The 24,205-nt window shown below is 37.8% G+C and overlaps 2 protein-coding genes across 21 annotated transcripts; one reads left to right on the top strand and one right to left on the bottom strand.

Annotated features, from left to right (window-relative positions):
- Positions 1-24: 24 nt before the first annotated feature.
- On the bottom strand, positions 25-2,950 carry LOC135172757 (probable arginine--tRNA ligase, mitochondrial). The gene is made up of 5 exons (XM_064139093.1): positions 2,780-2,950; positions 1,245-2,406; positions 1,050-1,177; positions 453-676; positions 25-397 (listed from the first exon to the last, which is right to left on the bottom strand). The coding sequence occupies exons 1-5, from the start codon at positions 2,813-2,815 to the stop codon at positions 247-249; spliced, it is 1,701 nt and encodes a 566-aa protein (XP_063995163.1). The 5' UTR covers positions 2,816-2,950; the 3' UTR covers positions 25-246.
- Positions 738-22,282, top strand: Lap (like-AP180). 20 transcript variants are annotated; one of them, XM_064139040.1, is made up of 19 exons: positions 744-868; positions 3,116-3,924; positions 10,678-10,820; positions 10,907-10,982; positions 11,099-11,149; positions 12,317-12,419; positions 12,701-12,909; positions 13,028-13,134; positions 13,212-13,348; positions 14,534-14,705; positions 14,877-14,987; positions 15,161-15,293; positions 15,410-15,499; positions 16,160-16,786; positions 17,893-18,082; positions 18,264-18,369; positions 18,754-18,819; positions 19,180-19,419; positions 19,855-22,282. In XM_064139040.1, the coding sequence occupies exons 2-18, from the start codon at positions 3,795-3,797 to the stop codon at positions 19,402-19,404; spliced, it is 2,676 nt and encodes an 891-aa protein (XP_063995110.1). In that variant the 5' UTR covers positions 744-868; positions 3,116-3,794; the 3' UTR covers positions 19,405-19,419; positions 19,855-22,282. The 20 variants fall into 20 exon arrangements, 18 of the variants coding, with proteins under 18 accessions (XP_063995127.1, XP_063995110.1, XP_063995124.1 ...); XM_064139054.1 differs by having other exon boundaries at positions 17,962-18,082; XM_064139049.1 differs by having other exon boundaries at positions 15,455-15,499.
- Positions 22,283-24,205: the final 1,923 nt, after the last annotated feature.

Below are 24,205 nucleotides of genomic sequence, written 5' to 3' on the forward strand. Positions count from 1 at the left end.
GAGCGTAAGAAGCCTGGACAAGAGGGTGCTCGACGTAAATTTACGTGGAAAAAGCGTTAGAGGCAGTTCGTGATGTATCAGACAACGTGATGATTGAATTTATAATGGTAATTCCACACCCTAAAGGCACTTTAAGACCGAAAATAAATAATTGGATGAGTGACTTACGAGGATAAAGACAATTGACATTGAATAGGTGCTCTGTTATTTGTAATTAATTGTTAATTACAAAGGAATAATTGAATTTCACATTTTATAAAGAGGTGTTAAGCCTAGAAGTTTCATTCCAGTGTTTAGAATATTCCTAGAGGAATTGTACAGCAGGAGTCGCTGCGCCGCAACGTCCGATGATTCACCCTTGACTCGTATTTCCTGGATCGTCTTGTTCACTGTGTGACTGAAAAAAATGAATTCTAAGTGCATTGAATGGATGAAGATGAGTTGTTATCTACCTCAAATTGAACAGGTATTTGGCCAAGTAACAGGACTCCAGTGTCTGATAGGACAGAACAACCGCCTCATCAAATTGACTAATTGCGGTGACTAGATCATTGATGATTGGTTCTGTCAATAGATGCGGCTTACATTCAGATGGCAGAGTTGCTCCGCTATTCTCTTCTATACCAAATAGACGGCAGTGGGTGTATTGCAATTTTACACCAGTCTCTCCCTTTATCTGATTTAATTGAATTATTTATCAACTTTGATTTCGTTGGAAATTTTAATTGTATTGAAATTTTCAGTTGAATTTAATCCGAAAAATCGAGCGAAACAATGTTCTCTAGAGGTGGAAGATAACAAATCAGATGTCGAGAATAAGCTGGTGGCTAAGAGAATATAACCCGATGATGTCCGGATGATATACGGGGTAGGTTACGTTATGTTTGATTCATTGAGCTAAAAGTCATGAAAAAAAATATGTTGAAGAAAAAAAAAGGAAAGTAGTTTACAAGTTTTAAAAATCTTTGCTGAAAACGATTTGAAAACGAAACGCGTTGAGCTCAGAAAATTCTCCAATTAAAAACATTATAAATATTAAATATACCAACATCCAGAGCGACGTCCCAGCTGAATTTATAATCCTTCGTCCTCCTCTGCTTCAAATCATGAACAACAACAGCAGAAATCCCCAGGACATCCGAACTCCCCTCTTCAGAATCCAAATTTACCTTCGTAGCTTAAAAAAAAATCCGGATGCCTTCATATCAATCCAAAAACTATACCTCTCAAATCCTTTAACTTACTCGCAGTCTGTCTCTGCTGCTCCTTCATGGCATCCCTCGCTTCATCCAAAAAGTCCTCAAGAAATACAGCGGTTCCCTTTCTCGTACTCATCCCCGAGATCCTCCCGAATTTTAAATGATGCAGTTTATTCACCCACGAGTAATTCATCCGCCCCAAGATGGTGAATAAGTTATTCAAGTGATCCTGTTGCCCGGACTCCACGACGTAATACATCGCATCAAACTCGTATTTTCCTGCACGATCAATCGCTGCTGCGATGTCCCTGGTGATGTACAATGTCGATCCATCACTCTTAATTATCGGCAAATTCCTCTTATCATTAATTTCGATGATCTTTCTCTTTTGCTCGTCGACCTTGAGCAAATTCAATTTTTCCATTCGATCTATCACTCCCGTGATCTTCGAGTAATTATAAGAGGACTCCCAGTGGTACTCGTCGAACTGCAGCCCCAGCCTGTCATACGTCTTCTGCAACTCCGTGACAGTTAAATTTTTAAGCACCTCCCAGCGGGTCAAACCCTTTGACTCTCCCATCTCCAGCCTCTGGAAGATGGCTCTGGCTCTGTCCAGTACCTCTGGATCACTCTCCGATAATTTATTCGCGTGGACGTAGGCCTCATACAATTGTTGCATCGGGTCGTCTCTCATCTTTTCCGCTGAAACGTCCAGCAGATCCATCCCTAGGAGGATAAATCCCAATTGAGTTCCCCAGTCTCCTAGGTAATTTAATTTCATGACGCTGTTGTTCAGGTATTTATTCAGGTTTGAAATATAGTTTCCGATGATTGTGGAGCGGAGGTGCCCTACGTGGAAGGGCTTAGCGATGTTCGGGGAAGAAAATTCGACGAGAATTTTTTTATTTGCCTCGGCGACCACTGGGGGAACAACCTGGCGGCTGTTGCATTCTAGGATCTGCTTTATAAAGCTGTCGCGGTTCAGCGATATCGAGAGGAATTCGTGGTTTTTTTGCTTCTTTAGGTTTACAGTCTTGAAGAGGTCGTCCTCTATTTGGAGAGTTGCAAGCAAATCTGCGTGACTTCGAAGGTCATAAGTGGCGGTTCTCAAAGGGAGTTCGTAGGTAAATGCATTTGTTGTTTTGTCAAGTTTTAGAGATAAATGCTGGGAGATTGGGAAGTCTGGGAGGCCAGTCTTTTGGAGGAGCTGAAAAATCAACGGAGTGTAATCCTTTTTCTTTTCCTAAATTGATATGCTGTTGAGCTCTATCAATAAATTATATGAATTGTTATTGATTAAAATTAAATTCTCTAGTGGAGTGATAATACGAGGCAAGCTGCCTGATCTTCATACATGTATCAAAATTTGAAATCTATTTGTAAAAAATTTTCATTCATACAATTCAACATAAATTAGTTGTTCATTCTATTTAAAAACATTTCCTCAGATAGTGGCATTCAGACATTAGAGTTTTTTATCTTAACAATTATTCCACTTCAATCGGTCACCGCTCGATTTGATCAATTGTTGGAAAATTGAGGTTACTCCACCAAGAATTCCATGAGCTCCTCCAAATTACCTTCTTCTGGAGCAGAGACCTGATGCGACTGCTCATTTTGATGGTAAAACTTCTCCTTCCGACAGGTATCAATCGTTCTTTAGAAAAATATTAAGTTCGTTTTGTACAACCGGGACATTCTATTTCGCACCCTTTTGATAACCCAACCTGACCTACCCCAACGTGCTTCCGGCATTTGAATCGCCGGAAGTCGTCTTGTTGCACAATGAAATTTCTAAGAATCAGGGAACGCTTTCAAAGCATATTTTTATTTATTAAAATATTAAGCTGGATGACACATTTTAATTCATCAGCCAATACCTGCAACAAAAGATTAAAGAGCCCTTAACCTCTCAGCATGACTCTCGTAGTCTGACGTCACACGCCGATTGGCTGTCTCAGAGAAAGCTAATGGTGGGGAGGAATAGTGAGGTCAGCCGAACATCTAGAGTGAGACACGAAATAACCAAAAGCCTGTCACGAAGAGGGGATGGAGTAGCCGGGTGACGGCCATTTTCCACCAGTGAAGTCGTGGGAGCCTTCCGTTGCCGCCGTACGTCGAGCTGTCGTCCGTCCAGCTGAGCTGTTAAAGCGGTGCGCGAGCGAGCACCAAGCTCACGGCTCACCCACAAGCCGATCGTTAAAAATAAGAATAAAAAATCAGTGGCCAAGGAACTCTGCAATTCCCAATCCCACGAATAATCGACGCGTCCTTTGGCTGATTTTGAAAAAATCCACAGAGACTGCGGAGGGAGTGAGTTAAAGGGTTTCGTTATCCACAGGAGAAAGGTCTAATTCAACTCGAACGTCATTGTCGACGTAACTATATTTTTGAAAAAAGTGTGATTGTGCTGTGATTGAGGTAAATTCGAGGGATTTTTGTTGGCCTGGTGATGAGTGGGTGAAGGGTGGAGCCCCGGAAACAGCAGTAGAAGGGCCGGTTTTCACGTGCAATTGGCCATTGATCGGTTTTTTTTGGGGGAGGGGGAGGGAGAAGGAGTTTTGTAAACTTTATTTTTGACAAGTGGCAATCGGCATGGCTGGACAGACCATCAACGACAGGCTTTTGGCAGCCAGACACAGTATTGCCGGTCAGGGATTGGCGAAATCGGTATGCAAGGCCACCACCGAGGAGATGATAGGACCCAAGAAGAAACACTTGGACTGTGAGTGAATTTTATTCCTTTCGGAAATTTTTATTGAAGTAATTTTTGAATGGGGGGGAGGGAGGTAATTCACCGCTCCTTATACAAAGGAAACCGGTTTTGGGGTTTAACGGGGCTATTCAGCCAGTTGATACCAGAGTTTTGGAGCTATTCGAGGAAATTATTGGCATGGGTGTAAACACCGGACTGAGAAGGTTCTGGGAATTAATCAGGTGGTGATTGAGGGGATTTTAGGAGTCTTGGATTTAGAATGGGTTGGAAGAGAAGCCCTCAGTGTGCTGACTACTATCGATTTTCCCGGTGTTCGAGTTTGTGACGTCTCTCGTGCGCGTGTCGTATCCTTTCCTTCGATGAATCAAGTACTTTGCCGGAGGAGGGAGGAGTAGGGCTCCCACGTGGGTGGATTTTTGGAGAAATTATGGTTGATTTACTTGGGGACTTTTTCCTGAAATTGCTCATTGCGATCTGAGGGAGAAAGGTTGTTGCGAGAGAATGCCTCTAGGATGTTTCAAGAATATAGGGGAAGACCGAGTAATGTGGAGTTTTTTTTATTTAAATTGGTGGAGTGGCTAATAAAACTGTTGGATGTCTTCCTCTCAGTAATTGTTAAAGTGCGTTTTTCTCAGGATCAGTTTTCGTTGAATATCATTGTACATTGTGCAATTGCAAATGTAGTATATTGAAATTTTTCGAGGACAATATATATTGCACTCGGGAAAAAACTTTTCGCCAAGAAATTTTGTTGTTGTTCCAAAGCCAAGGACTTTATTAATGACAAAAAAAGCGATTCATTGACCCAAAAAAATTGAACAGATTAATTGAATAATTTGATGAGTCTCAATTCTAAAATATGTTAATGAAAAACTACTTGAATTAGCTTGAGAACTCGATTTCTTGATGTGAACCAATTGCTTTCATAAAGCGCATAAACATAAAGTTTCTTGGCACAAGATTTTTTTTTCAATGTGAGTAATTGTGTGCTTGGTAACTTTTAGGCCACGAATTTTTGAGTACAAATAAAGGCGTGCTCCGGAAAAAACCTTGCTCTAAATCCATTTAAGATTGAAAGGAGCACAAATTTGTTATTTTGAATTATCCATAAACGAGTTTTAAAGCTATATCCTCAATCTCCGAAATACCGTTTACAACTCCTCCATTTTCAAACCATAACAATTGTTACCGATAAATTTACATTTTCGTATTTCCAGAAGATCTTTAACATCTTGAACATATGAAGATAATAACTCCTTGTTTATTCGATCTGCTAGGTCAGTGTTAATTTCAACCATCCGGAAATAGTAGTAAGGGTGAGAGAAACATTGCGTGAGTTTCCACACCAGGAATTTCAATATTACTTCCCACCCCGAGTTGATTAAATAAATTGAATCATCAACTCCCATCTCATTAAAATAGACAATTTTGAACTCTGTTCACAGACATTTTTTCAGCTCTCGAAATGGGATGTGATTCGTCAGAATCGTATAGTTAAATCAGAAGATATTTACAATCGAATGTACCCCTTTCCCAACAAAAAAAAATTGTTAATTTCGACCCAAGGTCATAACCACTGATCACATAAGATTGTTTTCACCTGAGAGAGTCGTTATGTCGGCGATCCGGTCGCCATTCATTCACTTTTTGCTATTGGGGTCAGGGACGAGACATGGTAGCACATGCGTACATGCAAATCCCTTCAAATTTCTGAATTCAAAAATGAATAGGTCAATCGGAGAAATAAATTTCACCGGGCAAATAGAAAATAGTTATTCTGGATTTTTGCTGTTTATTGTGCCCAATCTGTACGGTGGGGAAAGTGAAGGCATACTTGAACGTCAGGCTTGCGTAAAACTGACTCACGAGAGCAATATGTGTACTCGCCACTTTGGTATCCGTTTTTTTTTTCATTCCGGAGGACAAACGATTCTTTATCTGGAGCGTGTGTGCTCGGTAATATGTGATACTTCGTTTTTATGCGCCACCGATGATATTTTTTATACATTATATTTGAAGAAGAGACGGAAATGTTTGTACATTGTTGAAAAACATAAATTTTAAGGCTCTGTTGGCCAATGATTCTTGGGAGAGTAACAGTGATTTTTATTTAGTAGAAAAAAACATGAAATTTTTTTTTGCATCTCTCAGATTATGTGAATTTTCAATCGACGTGAATATTAAACATCAACTGACGTTTAATTTCCCATTTGATGTAGTCCTGCAGATCGCACAGTTCATTAGATTAATGAGGATTAATCAATGATCCAAAAGGCCCCGGAATGATTCTATAATTCTCAGGGCTGCAGTACAATTTCGAGTCAGTGACATTAACAACTTTGCGTGCATGGAGAAATGCCGGAGAGTGGTTCGTATTGGACGTGTTATATCTGTTGTCCACCCACGCGTGCAGGAGAACGTCAAATTCTAACTTTTCCCTGGTTTCATTAATTCTCCGTGGAATATGGGAATTCGGGGAATACTTATGCATCTATCAATTTATTAGATGTGGGTGTGTCGAATACGTTTCGTGTTATCATCACGTCTGCAACAGGAAATCATTTTTTTCCGAGTGGAAATGACCAGGAAAACCTTGAGATCGAAAATTTCAACAAGTAAAAGTTGTTTGAATTAAATGAATATTTTTGTAATCTTTGTGATTTCGACACGAAAAAATGTCAATCCTGAATAACGAGATTATTTAATTAATGATAATATTATTAATAATGAGCTTAAAAAAAATTACAGTCATGTGAATCAGAGATATTTCATGTCACATGAAAGAACGACTGGCCCTCACCCTTTTGGAGATTGAAATCAATTTGAAAAATATTTCCTCAATGTATTGAATATTTCAGAGCTTCACTAATTTCTCAAAATGTTGTGCATGGAAATTCAATGAAATTTCAAGCCATTTCCTAATAGTGCACCGTATACACGAATAGGCAGAGCAGACCTCTGCTCTTTACTTTCCAAGATTTATACCTAAGTAAGCCACAACATCGAAGTCGTGCTGGTGATTTTGCAATCACTTAATTCAGATTTATTACAAAATCATTTTGCGATCCCGGCGAGATGCGCCTCTTCTCATTCGTAACCGCATTTAATAGTCAAAAACTTGAGCACCAGTGACTTTTCTTCCTACCGCGATTAATGAAAGAACTGAAGTGTTGCCATGCAGAGTGCAGTAGAGCCTGACCAGGGGATAGTCCGAGGCGGCTGACCCCTGGTATACCTCTCGCTAATGCAAGAGCAGCTTGTCACTGGCCTCAGGTCGTGACTCGTCCTGGAATACCTTCCTCCACTTTAGCGTGATGCAATCGTGGCTTCGGAACTTTGCCATGTTAACGATTTATATTCTCAGTGATTTATGCCGATACCGTTGCGAGGATGTTCTCAACAAGCCACAGTCAATGAAAATAATCATTTTATGGGGGATGAAGAGTTTGAAATATTCTTGTGTCGACGTCGGGACTTTTTTCTGGTATCGAGGGACATTTTTCAGACATTAAAGTGACAGATCATTACTGATCAGGCAAAGGGGTGGTTATACCCAGACGTTATCCGCCTCCTGCGACTCTGATATCATCGCATACACGCGTGGGGGCGTGTATGATAGAGTGTTTGGGCAACTCGATCGCCGATAGCCGTAACAAACACTCGCCGTTCGATTGTCAGTTGAATATTACGCTGATAATCTTAATTGAAAATATAAGTGGGTCAGAGGGTTCATGGTGTTGCTATTTATGATGTGTATGCGTAGATTCTGAAACGAATGGAACCATTATACGTTTCTAAGTCAAGCGTCAATTTGTTTTGTCTAGAGATCATTGACAATGTCGTGAAGAGGGAAGATATGTCATCAAGACATGCGAATGAATTTTTAGAAAATGCAAAAAAAATGTGGATGATCTGAATGATTTACTCACATGAGGGGAATATTCTAAATGAGATATTGATTAGAGAATGTCATTAGAATGGAGTTAAACGTCGAAATGATAAAGTTATTTTAAAATGTTCAGAAACAAGTATGACATGCAATTTCCGGAGAAGAACACTTTCTCTCATTCATAATTAACAGATAATTCTCATAATGCATTCATAAGAAGTATAGGTTCGGGACAAGATGTTAATGACAGAATGTAATTGAAATAATGCTGATTACCCTCGAGTTATCACAAAATTTCCCACGTCTTAATGACATAATATAAAGAAACAACAAAATTGCATTTACTCTCCTAATGAATTCCAACGAACTTTATCACTCTTTATTTGCTGATAAAAATCGGCCGATCTCACGACACGTTTCGCACGGTCCAACGGCCATTTGCTAAGTAGCGTTTCATACAATCGTAGGTGAACGACTCTTGGGTTATGTAGACGGTCTTTTCACTCCCTGTTGACTCCCCCCGGCTGTCTATCGCCCACCAAGCGGAATAAAAGAGTCCCATTCGTTTATTCTCATTCTCATATTCTCATCGAATATGCGAAAAACCTGACACATTTTCATTTAAACATGACAACTCAACTAAACAATTTGATATCGTTAATATCGGGTGTAATGAGATTTAATGAGTATTTTAGTTGCGCAACTGCTGGCCAGACTGATACAGTTAATGTATGCTGGTTACTTCCGGTCAACGATCATCGTGCATCCTTCCGCAGTGGTTGGAATAGTCTAACGAGAGTTACTTTCCTCTTGACTTTCCCCTCCAGACATTCATTTCGTTTGATTATTTGTAATCTTCTTGGAGGGGTCATAACACTGGCCGCAATAGTATCAATAAAAAATTCCTAATATTACTTATCGACATTTTATTTTTACTGATAAGCTACAATTCATAAACTTAATTGATGTCCACGGAATTTTATTTCATTTTGTTTTAAGTATCTGAATCTGAGCCGAGCTTTGTATGACTCATAATTATTCTAATTCGTTATCAATGAAGACCAAATAAAATTCGTAATTAATGAAGAGTATTGATGAAAAAACTTTTTCATTACTGTTTATAACAAAACTTTTTCTTTGTCCTTTATTCAATGTGTTTGATTAAAGCAACTGGACATGGCGATGTGAATTAAAAGTTTTGAATGTCAATTCGTGGAATTCGATATGGTTTTAATGAGTTTTAATTAATAAACTTACTTGATATCCATGAAAAAATATTTTTATTTGATAATTGTCGGTCAAGCATTGATTAAAAATTTTGTTTTGTATTATTTACAATTAATCTAATTTGTTATCAACGGGGATTAAATAATGTTAATAATTAATGGAACTTATAAAATTATCAACTGCTGATTGATCATGTAATGGAAAAGACTTTCTCCTTATTATTCGCGAAAAAACTCGTTATTTCTCCCTCATTTCATATTTTTGGACGACAAGTGTTGGTCGCCAAATGTCAGGCGGGCAAAGGCACGATGTTAAAAATGTACGACCATTTGAAAAAGAGTATAATTGGAATAGGAAGACGGAGGGGAGACAAGGTCGTACTGGCACTCGAGACACGGTGATGACAATCCTGCCTAGCTATCTTCGCGTAATAAACATTGGTGCGTTTTATCGTAAGCTAATGATTATTAAAGTACTCTTGATTAACGCATTTTTTTTTCTCTGTCACTGATAGCCGGGGTAATGCAAGCGTGCTACTATGTGGAGAGCAGAAAGAGGGGCTTGGCTCCGAGTACACGATCAATACTTAAAGGCGATAGCCAGCGTGGTGGTGGCCCAATTGGGCATTTTTCATTGTGCAAATAATAAAAAAAATGAAGATTCACGGTTCGGGAGTCTGTCCTCGGGAGTTCCCGAAGGTCGTGGCGAACGATTAGAGGGGAAATAGGACGAGAATAATGATAAATCCCATCCTCAATTAATCAAGTGCATTTATAAATTAAATTAATTAATTCATTTTAAATATCAGGAATTACTGTTTAAATCGTTCTCTGACATTGGTCATGCATGAAGGAACGTTAAATCTGACTGACAGTCACAGAATGAAAGAACCCTCAATGATTTATTAATCAGCGAGATTATCGAGTTAACATCGGTGTCACCTGCAGTGTCAATGCGATGGCCCACGCACAGTCATGGCAGAGTCCAATAACCCACCCGAATAATTTTCTATTTAAATACCCAAGGGCGAAAAAATGCTCAGAGGGTATTGGGGCTAATTCGTATGGTCTTGGGAGCAAGGCCGCGTGCCAATACCGACGTTGCAGAGACAATCCGATGTATTGACGCTCAGATACACGGGGTCACGCACCCAGTAAACTTGACGTTTACGTTCGCCGTGTTGGTTACACGTTTGAACACTCGGTAACTCGTGTATTTGTTGAATCGAATTGGATTTTTTTTCACGACGGGGGTCACTGGTCGGTACGAGTTATTGTCATTCTATGGGTCAAATGGTCGAATTGATTGCCAGATTGGCAGACGTCAAGTTGCGAGTTTCAATCAATCATTTAGAGGAAAGTGGGAACTGGAGGTTCAGGTTATTTTATTTATTGAGATTGCTTTTTTTGAGAATTAATACACGGAGTTAAATATTTAATTAACATTGTGCAACATTACAAGTCAATCTATATTCACATTTCACCGCAGCTTTTCTTTTGGGGCTATACAATTGATGAATGATTCGGATGTACCAGAGAATTTCTATTATTTATTGCATTGATTAGTATAAAATCATTCCGTTTCATAAAATAATTGCTCTGTCAGTTTTATGATCGTCAATCCATTACAATATTATTTCATTACAGATTTAATACACTGTACGAATGAGCCGAATGTCTCTATACCCCAATTGGCAAATCTCCTGGTGGAACGTTCGCAGAACACAAACTGGACAGTCGTATTTAAAGCTCTAATTACGGTTCACCATATGATGTGCTATGGAAACGAGGTAAGAATGCCTTACTATCGCATAAATTGCTCCCGGCATTTTTATTTCACTTCTTTCCGACCATTAATTTATGGTTCGTTTCGCAGAGATTCACGCAGTACCTCGCTTCGAGCAACAGCACGTTCCAGCTCAGCAATTTCCTGGACAAAAGCGGTGTGCAAGGTAAAGATTCAGACTTTTTACGATTAATTCTCGAGATATTTTGACTTTTAATTATTTACGCACCAAAGTCCACCTGTTGATATTTCTTTCTCAAATCGAGTTGATTTTTAAACCAGGAATTCGGGATAGGATTAACGTTCCGGTGAATGAACTAAGCCTCTTCTTAAGTAATTCAATACGTTTATTTGAGATTTTCATTTTATTCTTATGCTTCTGGTGAAGTAGATTATTGGAGTGAAGATTGTGGAATGATCACACAGGAGTGATTTTTGAGAAATTGAATTTATTTTAGATTTATCAATTTTATCGTTTGAAAATAAACTGGACATTAACAGTAACGATTCTCGTCACTTTGTAGCTGATGAGCTCATTTTATTCATCCTCATTCATTCCATCTCAATAGTTACAATATATTTTGTGTTTTAATTATATACACAGTGAAGTCCATTTCTTGGTATTCATTCCTGAAATCACGTTGCTTTTTAAACCCCCCCCCCCCCCCCCCATTGCGTATAGTATTGACGTTCCAACGAGTGAACTGAGCCTGTTTTTAATTAATGCAATATATTTATTCGAAATTTTTGCTTTTACTTTTCTGCTGTTGTCGAAGTAGATTATTCGAGTCGAGTGGCGGGAGTGACATTCTGGAAAGTAAATTTAATTTAAGTAATTTTACTGTAAATGTATCAAGTCCTTTGGGTATTTTGTCTCCGGTAAAATTTAATTTTACTTTTGTAGTTGAACCTAATAATTTATCTTGCACATTCCCATCAACTTCATCCTCACATTTTCTCAAATATTTCAAGATTTTTCTGTACTGAGTGCCTATTCACTGATGTCTACCACCCACAAATATGCTACTTAACATCGCCTCATGAATAGTATCCGGAAAATGTTCTATCACGGGTAAACAATACGCTAAACATAACTCATCTCCATATTCACCCTTTTAATTCTCTGTAATCATTCACTTAAGAATTGAATCACAGACGACTTGATAAATGCATACCGATAAATGCGCGTATTGCCAGTGCATGAGAAATGATATACCTCAATTGTCCAAGTCCCTAAAGAAATAATAAAAAAAAAACCATATGCCATCGAATCGTTAAACTGCACACAATTAATTTATTTTTCCATGTGCCTGTCTCTGACTTTACTAACCTCGGGTTATTTTATCTTTGTTGGGAACAGCAGGAGCACGTGTTGGTGAGTGTCTACTGCTAATCAATGACTAAATTAATCATTAACATTTCTGTTTGTACAACACATTAATTAATCCCCCCTATCCGTATCTACCCGATGCCGATTTAATTTGTTTTTCATGACTTTAGGGTACGATATGTCACCTTTTATCAGACGATACGCTAAATACTTGAATGAGAAGGCGATGTCTTACAGAAGTGTAGCCTTTGATTTCTGCAAAGTCAAGAGAGGGTAAATTTCCACTGCATTATCTCGTGCCTTCAGAGCTATCACGACTGAAAGAATCATGTGGAGATAGTCTGTAGGACGTTCTCATAGGATGATACATTTTAAAATGTCTATTAACGATTTTTTAAAAGAATTCCTATGGTTGAATAAATCGGAGGAAAGTTGTAGGACAGTTGTTTAGAGAAATCATTATCCTAGAACGTCCAATAGAGCATCTCTTCAGGATTTCTTCACGCATGATAAATCACGAAGAATTGAATAAATAAATTTCTCATGTTCTATAGGAAGGAGGATGGCACATTACGTACAATGAATGCCGAGAAACTACTCAAGACATTACCAGTGTTGCAAGCACAACTCGATGCACTACTTGAATTCGACTGTTCTGCTAACGATCTTACGAATGGCGTCATCAGTATGTGCTTCATGCTCCTCTTCAGAGACCTGATAAGGCTCTTTGCTTGCTATAACGATGGAATTATAAATTTATTGGGTGAGTCCAGTAAAGAAGAGAGTTTCACATATTTATATAGACAAACTGCACGTAATTTTGAGAAAACTCCGCGGAGACGTGGAATTGTAATTTTTTCTATCACCTTCTAATGTTACAGAAAAGTATTTTGATATGAATAAGAAGCAGTGCCGCGATGCCCTGGATTTGTACAAAAAATTCTTAATACGAATGGACAGAGTTGGAGAATTTTTGAAAGTTGCTGAGGTAAGTAAAGAGACCTCCCACATTTCATAATTTTTCATTCCTTGTCAAGAGGATTAACTGTATTATTGGTGGCACAGAATGTTGGCATCGACAAGGGAGACATTCCGGATTTGACGAAGGCACCAAGCAGCCTATTGGACGCTTTGGAACAACATCTAGCTTCCTTAGAGGGGAAAAAAGGCTCTGCTGCCAATACACCCACTCAGTCCGCCAGGTATGTCCACTTTTCTCGCTAATAACGCTCACGAAACTGATTATAAATGCGGTGTTGATTCTACCAAAATTAATATCGATTTAAGGAATTGAACTGTTCATATCAGTCAGATAAGTTTAATCGATGATTGAGTTTATTCAACCCTCACCTGTTTATGATTTTATTTGGAGGGGATATATTGCCGATTCTATTCACCTTCATTCACACTATTATCGTTGATTGGTGGTTTTTAAAGTTATCTTTTGAGTGGAATAATAACGTCTCAGCGATCAGGACTCGAATACTTTATGGTATTCCAAAATTTTGTTCACGTTACATTTTTGGTTATTTTATTGTCGCTTACACATGATGTAGTCTTCATTTTTAGTTCGTTTGAGATTAAACGTAGAATATTAAAAGCAGTGATAGCTTTTAAAATTGATGTATTTTGTTGTTACACATTTTTAATATCACACGCTGGAAAGATACATAAGACAATTATCACACGTGTGGTGAATTTGGAATGTCGGGGTAAAATGGACATGAGGGGTGAATGAAATACATGAATGTTTATAATGAGTAACAGCTTGTCATGGGAAAAAAAATTTAATTATCGAAGATAAGTTTCATTTTAACTGCATAAATTATTTTAAAAACCTGATTTTCTCTCTCGATTACTCAGGTATTATGTGGAACCTCAGGGTGTCCGTTTTACCCCAATAATCCTCACAAATTCGTGTTTGTGTGTGGCAAATCGCTATTGTATCAATTAGTGACCACGTGGCATGTCCATAAATAGCAATTGAATTACCAGAGTAATTGTACATTTAGGAAATCGTAATATCTATCGTAAATGTTGCTTAGACATTCAAAATCTCCAGTTTCAAATCAATAACACTTAATGCAATAGTGTGTCATCTGCACGTCGATTATTGATATAAATACACTCGCGAGATTTACACACAGACACGCAACCCATGCATTATTCATAATTTTTCAATGTATTTTTTGCATCTATACGTACTACACAATTTTTCTTTGTTTTTTGTTTGTCTTTCTCCTTCTTAATTTTCAAAATTATCAACATATCCCGTAACAAATCCTTGATCATCCGAAAAAAAAATCTATTCTGGATTATTGAATCGGCTATTCCCGTCTATCCGTACACGAAAAAAAAACCGCAACCCCCATCATTGCCCCCAAAAGCAGCAATAGAACGAATGTAAAGTCGGGAGTGTCCGCACTATCTTCCACCAGTACGGCGTTCGGAACAGCAGCTAGCAATGCACGTCTTGATCAGACTGGAAATGGGCATATTGATGAGGCATTGAGACAACAGGCACTTGCTGAGGAGGAGGCAGCCATGAATCAATATAAGGTGAGTGAAACAACTCATTGTTTTTTGTATTAAATTCGTTACGCTCCTAAAAGTATTCATCAATCAATTTTTAAAATTGAATCTTCTTTGACTTTAGGTACGAAAATTATTAGCCGAGGCTTAGCGTAGCCTTGTGGGATCAATTTTGATCAATGATTTCAATTATTCTAGGCAAAAGTACAGTCACCGTCCGGAGGACCGAGCACCAATCCATTCCTTGCGTCACCAACGGGTGGAAATCAACCAATAGTTGATTTATTCAGTTCCGCATCTGCTAATGAGGTACGAGAAAAGAGATCTAAGAAATGGGAATTAGACTATTCATTATTTATTTCTTCATCGGTACTCCTCTATTGCCATTCTCTCATTGTTCAGCAGTATTTTCTCTTCAATATTTAATTTAAATTGAAAGTTTATTTGAAATAGAAATAAAAATGACCTCCGTTGATTTTTAGGCTCAAAAAGCTTCAGATGATTTGCTTCAACTGGCGGGTAATCCCTTCGCAGATATGTTTGGAGCCCCTCAATCTGGTGCTCCAGTTCAATCAGCCCCGCCAGCAAATACCATGTGGATGGCCAACGGTAATGGTAAATAAGAATGACTTAAATTGTATCACTCATTAATCGACCAGCGCACTGTACTTTAGTTATATTTTACCGCACCTATACGTTTTTATTTTCCCCCTTTTCATTTATTTTCGTAGGTTTCGTCGCACCAACACCGCCAGCAAGTAATAACTTTGTTACAGATAACAACTTCTCCTCCGTATTTGGTGGTCAAGATCAACAGACGAGTAAGTAAATTCATGATAATCCATAACTGTACATAATACTGTACAGATACTACAAGAGGTCTTTTAGGTTTTGTTATGAGCTTCACAAGCACAATTGTAATAACACTATACAAATTTTTAATTAACACTATATTTTTCAACATTATCAACTCAAAGAGGTACTCCATTATGTTACATACAAATATGCAGCTTTTACATAAAATGATTGGACTTTACAATTGGACAAATAATCAATTTTGAGGTAGTTCGATGCATAGACGAAGAAGTCTAAACTAAGAAACGTAATTAACTGCGAAATTTTATAGGTTTGGTGCATGTAATGAGAGAAATGGATTGACTGGCATCTTGCACGAATGAATAACACAACTAACATCCAGAAAAATGGGTCATTTGAATTTTTGAAGCGGATGTATTTTCATACTACTTCAATAATTAGGCAAACGGAAAAACCCTCGGACACCCGTTTCGAAGTTGCATATTTCGTACAGAAAAGTCGAGCGCTTGAATAACCTCATTAAAGCTCGAGTTTTCTGGTTGTAGTCCCTCCTTTAATCCCCAATGAATCTAACTACCTCAAATGTAAATGAAAAGAAAAAAAAAAAAACGAAGGAGAAAATAAAAAAACCGAAAATTAGCCAAAAAATGAACTTTCTGCGCAAGCTGCCGCTCAAGGATCGGCCGTTCCTAATCCTTTCATGGCGGATTTTTCCGCTCCCCAACCGGTTAATACAGCATCGAGCATCGGACTGTTTGATCAGTCATCAGTATCAGATCAACAAAAGGGCGGAGACCTTTTCAGTGCTGGGGGACAGGCTGATTTATTCGGTGGTGAATCAGCAGATAATAAAGTTGATACAAGTGAAATGGATTACTCTGGTGTACAATCAGGTATCCAGGTCGCTGGTATTAATGCCAAATCAACTGCTACTCCACCACCAAGACCGCCTCCTCCCTCAGCTGGTAGTAATGATACACCACGTGCAGCATCACCATCGGGTGGTGCAACATCGAGTAAAAGTGCATTCGACGATTTGAATGATAGTATACGTATGGCTCTGGGTGGGTCTCCGTCTCGTCCATCGCCCGCTGTGCAACAACCACCACACGTACAACAAATAACACAACAGCAATTAACACAACAGCAAGGCTTTGGAGTGTTTGATGTGACTGGTGGTGGTGTACAAGCGGGAACTGGACAAACCGTTGTCGGTACTGTAACCGGTTATGGTGTTCCCACCACCCAAGTACCCGTTGGATACGGCTCTCCGGTCAAGCAGCCAATGGCAGGTGACGGGAATTAACAGATTTATTCTTGAGCTTTGTGAGGAGGCTAATTCACCGAATAAAAGTACCAGTACGATTTCCCCAATCCCAGTTCACCTAATTACATTTCGTCTAATCTTATGGCTTTATTAATTTATTGAGCTTTCATACTGTGTCCTGGGGTAATGAACACTTTGTAAGGGCAGCCGACGTATTTTATAATAATGGCTAGCCCAGCAGGGGGTCGGGAGTAAAATTCCATAAAATTGTTTGGGATCATTAAATTTCTAATAGATTAGGTCTGTCGAGTTAATATTACTAAATTAGCATTCGGGTTATGCCAGAAGGACGACCTGGTTCTCAAACTGGGATTGATTACCATAAATAGGGATAGTTCTTTGGAATAGAAAATATAATAATCGTTCATAGAAAAGTTGACTGTTGATCGTTGGTTCTCGTTGATTTTTGCCCTTTGGTATGGATGATGACACCAACAGTGACTTGAACGTGGAATTTAGGTCAAATGAGTGTCAGGAAAATTTATTTTAGGTGAATAATATGAGGTGAAATGCCCTTACGTGAACTATGAATAGGAGAAATGACCCTAATTCATCAATAATTGCTGACTCTGCTGTATGATTAACATGAAAAAAAAAATAATTTTCAATTCTGATGAAATGCTCGTTTGAAGGTGATTTATTATCACGAGAATTTTCTCCTCATCGGCTCAAGCATAAGTAAACTTGTATTGCCTTTTTTCGTTCACACATTTGACGCTTCAACTTCAGTTCATTCTGCATGAATATTTTTAATTATGTTTTCAACTATTCTAACGCACCAATTTTCTGATACTGATCGCATCGAGCCCAGCCTCAATACCATTAATAACTCAGTAATAATATTACTGAGAGCAATCAATAACTTCATGTCTCTGATTGTGGATGTATTGTCTGTGTTGTCTAAGGATCGAATCGGATTTACGATTGAATTTTACTCTAACTCACACTCTGTCACGAGTAGTAGGCTAATTGCAGTCACAATGATTACAATTGGTTGAAAGTTTTTTTTTTCCTTTTTTTTGTGGGGCATACTGCTTTCTCAGCTTGTGCGTTAATTCAGCTATTGCTTAGGTTTCGATGGTGTGGGCTCGGTGTTATTGCCATCTTCTACGACTGTGTCTGGAGCTAATAACGTTTCAGCTGCCGGACAAACTGGGGCTTCTACTGGGGGGAGCAAAGTACTCACTGGGGATCTTGATAGCAGTTTGGCGAGTCTCGCACAGAATCTTAGCATCAATAAGAGTGCACAGCCTCAAGTCAAGTGAGTTGATTATTTTTCATCTGCAAAAAAGTATTTTTATTTATTATATTTTATCGTGAAATTGGCTCCTTGGGCTGATTGTTTTTCTCCATGAGGATGTTATACTACAAGTAAAAAGTTAATTCTGTTTAATGACGTTATTCATCTGATTGAATGTGTATAAATTATTCTCATGTAATAGGGGAATGCAATGGAACTCGCCAAAAAATACAGCAAAAACTGGAGGACCCGCTGGCTGGACACCTCAACCGATGGCAGCCACCACTGGTGCCGGCTATCGACCGATGGTGAGAATAAAATACTATTGTATTTATCACGATTCAAGCACGTTAGATGTTTACTAATAGTTTTATTTCAATCGGTTTTGCACAAATATCCTCAACAACTCAAACTATTATAAAAAAAGATCGATCTACTTTCGAGATGTCTGAAACGACTCGAGGATTCTGTTGTTTTAGATAGACTTCGAAATGTTATTATTGATGAATCGGTAATGAGTTGAGCACATACGTCTTCACCCTCTCTTTTAGCGAGCTTAAAAACAGGGCGAGGATTGAGGGGAAAAAATTGCGCTGGCGGGAATTCTTGAAATTATCGGTTTTAGTTTTATCATATTGGCATATTTAGTTTGATGCATGGCACGGCATATGGCATGTTGCCGGCTGTTCCAGGGCCAAGGAATGACGCAACTTCCTCCAGCCACCACTTTTGGCTTTCCCACCCAGTCTGCACCATTGGTGAGTTACACAGCACTTTTGTTTTTTTTTCCTCACGAATACTCTCTATTGAGCACATTTTTATACGTATGCTGATAGTTTCTCCTAGTAGAGTAAATAATTATATTAATATTGATTGATTAATTAATTAATAAGGCCACTAACTCATCGACGAATGCAATTGAACATAATTTTTTTTCAATTACTGTCATCTATTGATTAATTTACCTGACGACAAGTAAGGATACGGAAAAAAATATTTTTCTAGTGACTTTTATATTAATTATATGGACGATGAACTTGATTAATATTGGCTTTGGTACTTTTGTAATTAAAAATGAAGAATATCATATTACTCGTGGCCTCTCGCATTTTGCATAGGGTATGCAAGGTATGCCAATGGGAATGCAGGGCATGAGGCCGATGATGGGTGGTATACCAGGTGCCCCAGCAGCCCCCGGTGGGATGATGGTGGCCGGTGGTAATGCACCCATGATGATGCCAGGTAGTAATCCTATGATGGGAGCAACAATTCAACAACAACCGCCCCAATCAAACCAAGCCCAGGGTAATGCGGTTCAACTTGATCCCTTTGGTGCTCTGTGAAAGGACTAGCAATAGGTACCTCCATAATCCAACTTCAATTAATAATTTAGTTTTATTACATTTTTGTCATGCTCCATTAACTTTTGTGTTCTTTCCGTGTGTTTTTATTTGGTGATTGGAAATTAATTACTAATTGATTTTCATGATTGCAGCTGCATGGAGGGGACGAATCTAGGGAAAATTGATTGTGTGCTGCAGAAAAAAATTGTGTATTGCGTTTTCTTGAGAATAATAAAACTGGGGTTTGAACCCTGAATCTTTTTTATTTCCAAAGTTGATTTTAGTCGTCGAACATTATGATCTCGTGTAATCTAATTTTTATCCAGAAAACAACACAGATTTATCTGCTGCCAATAAATCTTCATTTAAACGATTTGAAATAATTTGAAATCAAAAAAGAAAATAACGATTACTATAAAGATTTTGACAATGATAATTTTTCCATTTCAGGAGTCCCATTGGAATTCATAATTAATGCGGAGCACCAATACTGTAAATACTGTGTAATATGCCTACAAAATGTGGCCGGCTTTATTTCATTGACTTGCATCAATAGTTCTCTCCTGATCTGCCTTACAACCAAAATCAATTCACCATCTAGACATCGAGGATCATCGTGTCCATTAAATTCGTGTGAATACCGACGATACCATCATTCTTAGCATGTGTATAATACTCCCACATGTGACAAGGGCCCAGAGTGCTTAGTGAATGAACGATGATCGCAAACAGTTGCATAAAAATAAAATGAAAAAAATCATGTGTTTCATTGATATTGGGATGCGCGCCTCAGGTACTGTGTTTATTATTAGAGCGTGTCTGCAAATCGAGTTTATCCACTGCGTTATTGGCCGCAACAGAAGCGTGTGCGTCTGCCAAAGATATTTTTGGGTTTAAAATCGTGTTTTAAAAAATCATGATTTATCATTCTCATTGTGATCTTCACATGAATTTTTTGCAGTAATTTATTTTTTATCTAAAATTTGGAGAATGGATGGAAAATCACTGATGAGTATATTTCGTTATTCGTGCATGATGAGAAGAAATGTTTTTTTTTTTATTGTTTTCACGGAAATGGTTGCCAGTGGGAGAAGAATATCTGTAGTATATCTTTGTTGTACATTATTAATTAGTTTTTTTCCATTATTATTAATTCTTTTTTGCAATAAATTTTGTTAAGCCGGTGAACGGTTGGAGGTACAAGTATTATGTATGGAGATGTCATAGAATCATCTTGTTGCGCACGTTATCCATTACACGTGCGGACTAATATGTACAGGCGTTCGTATATAAATATTATATATGTATAGAAATGAGAAGAATAAATAATGTTATAATTTTTAGGATAAACTATAAATGTTCTTTCGTTTTAATGCTGCGATGTAATTCTGGTGGATTATATTATTTGACGTGATAAGGAGGATAATTATGAATTACGATACTCGTGTGAATCTTCAGCCTGAGGATTTATATTTTTTGTTCTTTTATCTGAGGATTAATCTTCTTTTTCAAAGCATGATGCCTTTTCAATTGTATATTTGAATCAATTATTCCTCCTTCAATTCAAAAATATAATGTGAATCAAGTTAATCAAATAGAACTGTCTAGTCGATTTGACTGTTTGAAATGACCTGCGTATTATCGAAAAATTCTGATCATGATGGCAATATGTGGGGAAAAAAAGTATATTTTCAACAACTCGTACTGGCATTTAGGTGTTTTTTTTCCAGTAGTTGAATTAAATATTTGTATTATATGGATTTAATGAGAGAAAGATTAACGAAGAATTATCACGGCAGATATAGTCTAGATAAATATCAGCAGGTTAGGAGGCACACGGAGGGATCAGATACATTTCCTGTAGAATTAGGATTTAATCACTTGATAAAGTGTTTAAATTTCTCTTCAATATCAGACATTTGGACGTTGATTACCTAGTGAAAGAAAAATTGAAACGAAATTATTGAATATTTTACGCACAATGTAGATGAACTTGTCATTAACAATCGGTGAATTTTATTGTGTTTTTCCAATTCGTCTGGTGTTGAGGAACGATACTAACGAATAATTCAATGAATAATAGAATAATCAGCCCGAAATGTAGATGGCAATCCATCTCTACTGGTCATTAAATGTAACAGGACAATATTATGTGTATTATCCGTACATTATAAAGAGAAGAGAAATGAATATAAGTGCTGTAAACGAAGAGGTACATCTACCTAGGATAGATAATCCATATTATTACTCATCGATCTAAATGAATTGAAAAATTCTACAGGCCAATAAACTCTGTGCACCAGACCACTTGATGATTATAATCCGGTGCATGTATATTTATTCAAATCCTATATATTGTTCGAAAAATGAAGCATATTCTCATAATAAAAAAACACGGCGATTATGAAAAAATCTAATGTATGATAAATAAAATAAAATTGTTGAAACAGATATTGGTATTTCGGCAATCATGGCTTCGCTATTTATGGACAATTAAGACAAACTGCTTTATTGTTAATTAGTTTTTATGCAGATAATGCATTCAGTGGACGTAATGAGGATATTTAAATATTTGTGAAGTGCAGTGGTATTCTTTGGATGGTGTTGTGGCATGCCAACGATTAAATTAACACTTTAATCGAATTGATTGAATTGTGAATATGTATAAAAGGGGGAAGGGATTATTCTTTACCCTGTGGCATACCGGCGAATCCAGTCTTAGATAAATTAGCACCTGAGACATTGAACGTTGAATTTATTGTAGAATTCATTGATTGTTTATGTCGTTGATATCACGGACTGGATAAACAATCGTGAGGGATTAATGGATCAGATGAATTGTAGAATATGAAGGCAATAATAAAAGATGTCAATCGTACTGACTCAATTCGAATGATTTTTTTGGGGGAATTGGGAGTGGGAATTCGATTGATTGAGGAATCATGAAGAAGGTCATTAAAGTAGCTCTATTCTTTGGCCGGACTATGCTACTTCTTTGACCCTAAAATAAGGACAAATTTATGATCTTCGATGTAAATGCAACGAACCTGTACTTTCATAAACTTGAGGGGAATGTCACTCTCGACCGAACGAGTCACATCAACAAGGTCTGAAATCCCGCAAGCGGAATACGCTTGACGCATTCAACACTTGAAAAAGGTCATAACATTTTCAAAGGTGTCTCTTCAATATCCATCAAAGCATTGAGCAAAAACACTTGACACTATCTTGACTCGTCAGGTAACAAAACGTAGCCTCAGCGAGTTCTCTATGTAGAAAGTTATCACTGGCTTACGCGATATTTCCGTTCGAAGAGAAGTACCGTGAGACTCGATGCTCACACGTCATTTGATTGTTCCTCCTCGAATTTCCATCAGGCTCGTTTACACAGCCATCGGGTTTACAATCCAATTGTGCGAGAATTGCTGAATACTGGAACGATTGGAATCATTCTATCTAAAAATTTCCAATTTGTTTGTTAGGCATATTGCAAGACGTTCGCCTTTTTTTATTCAGGGAAAGGCTTCTGTACTTTTGCCGTAATTGATTTTGTGTTACTATCTATTAACCCAAAATCGAAATATTGATTTCATTTGTTATCAATTATAAAAATACATTCCATTGTTATGGATTAACATGTTCATATCAATTATGCAGGTCTCGATTGTGTTCCCCCTGTGGCTTTTCAACACAAATTCTTATCATCTCGGATCGTAACCGTAGGCAAACATAGAAAGGGCATGTTTGTGTGCGGAGGATTCAGACTGATAGAAATCTTGTTGGGAAAAAGGGTAACCATTGGGAAAGGATTTCTACTCGTGAATACTTTTCTTTTATCACTGAGAAAGCATGATGTATTCAAAAACGGAGATCTAACGGAAGTAGAGTTTCTTCTCTCAAAGCCGAAGCTAAACATTTTATTTTATGCGGCAAGATCAATTTTTTCCCTCTATCGCAGAACTTTAAATTAAATAGAACATTCATGGAAAGGGATTTTTCCCAATGGATTCATTGAAGAATGTGGCACACGTCACGATACCCATGAATAAATCATGCTGGCATTTAATTGAATTCTCGCTCATGTTTGTTAATAAAAAAATTATTCAACAACGAGCTCTCCAGCTTCTCCAAAAATCCCTTGAAAAAATGACAAATGAAAAATTTCCTTATCTCTCATCTGCCTGCCCAAACGTGGAGCAGACGAAAGGGCAAGCGTGTACACAAAAGATAAAAACCGATAGAAATCAGCTCGAAATAAAAAAAATATGGGCACCTATCGGGAAAGGATTTCTCCTTGTGTATTTGTCGTCTTCCGTGATCGTTCTGTGTATCGTCTTTGAGAGAGTGACTCGGAAGATTTGTGCGCTGGGTGGCTTTACGATCGTCACGAGTCATAAAAAAAATAACCAATACGACACCGATTCGCGGAGGCGGTTGGTTCGAGATCGCGAGGTGAGTCTATGGTTATTTTTCTCATTCATTTTTTTATGGAATAACTTTTTTCAAGAATTTACCCCGTTGTTTACTGTCAATGTGTGGGTGCCACGGTGGCCCCCATCGTGTCTCATCCCAGAAACGATAGATCTTTACTTTCGTTTGGGGCCACGGTTGACCTACGACCCGATACTCAGGATTCACTGTTACGGTATTTTCTTCCGGTCCCGATGGTTTATCCGTTTATTTATTTTTTACATTCCTCCGGAGGTTTATTATAGGCCTTCGAGGTGAGAAATTTACATTCAATAGGAGGGAGATATAGAATTTATCTTAGAATGTGCAATACAATTAGAGTTTTCGTATT

This window comes from Diachasmimorpha longicaudata, chromosome 2 (assembly GCF_034640455.1).
Source record: "Diachasmimorpha longicaudata isolate KC_UGA_2023 chromosome 2, iyDiaLong2, whole genome shotgun sequence".
Lineage (NCBI taxonomy): Eukaryota > Metazoa > Arthropoda > Insecta > Hymenoptera > Braconidae > Diachasmimorpha > Diachasmimorpha longicaudata.

Bases quoted from the DNA above. Each gene is read 5' to 3' on its own strand.
- LOC135172757 (XM_064139093.1), bottom strand. From the start codon at position 2,815: ATGAGCAGTCGCATCAGGTCTCTGCTCCAGAAGAAG. The intron at 2,407-2,779 runs GTAATTTGGAGG...TTGATTTTTCAG, and splicing joins GGTCTCTGCTCCAGAAGAAG to CTCCTCCAAAAGACTGGCCT. The intron at 1,178-1,244 runs GTAAGTTAAAGG...TTTTTTTTTAAG, and splicing joins GCAGCAGAGACAGACTGCGA to CTACGAAGGTAAATTTGGAT.
- Lap (XM_064139040.1), top strand. From the start codon at position 3,795: ATGGCTGGACAGACCATCAACGACAGGCTTTTGGCAGCCAGACACAGT. The intron at 12,420-12,700 runs GTAAATTTCCAC...CATGTTCTATAG, and splicing joins TTCTGCAAAGTCAAGAGAGG to GAAGGAGGATGGCACATTAC. The intron at 12,910-13,027 runs GTGAGTCCAGTA...CTAATGTTACAG, and splicing joins TGGAATTATAAATTTATTGG to AAAAGTATTTTGATATGAAT.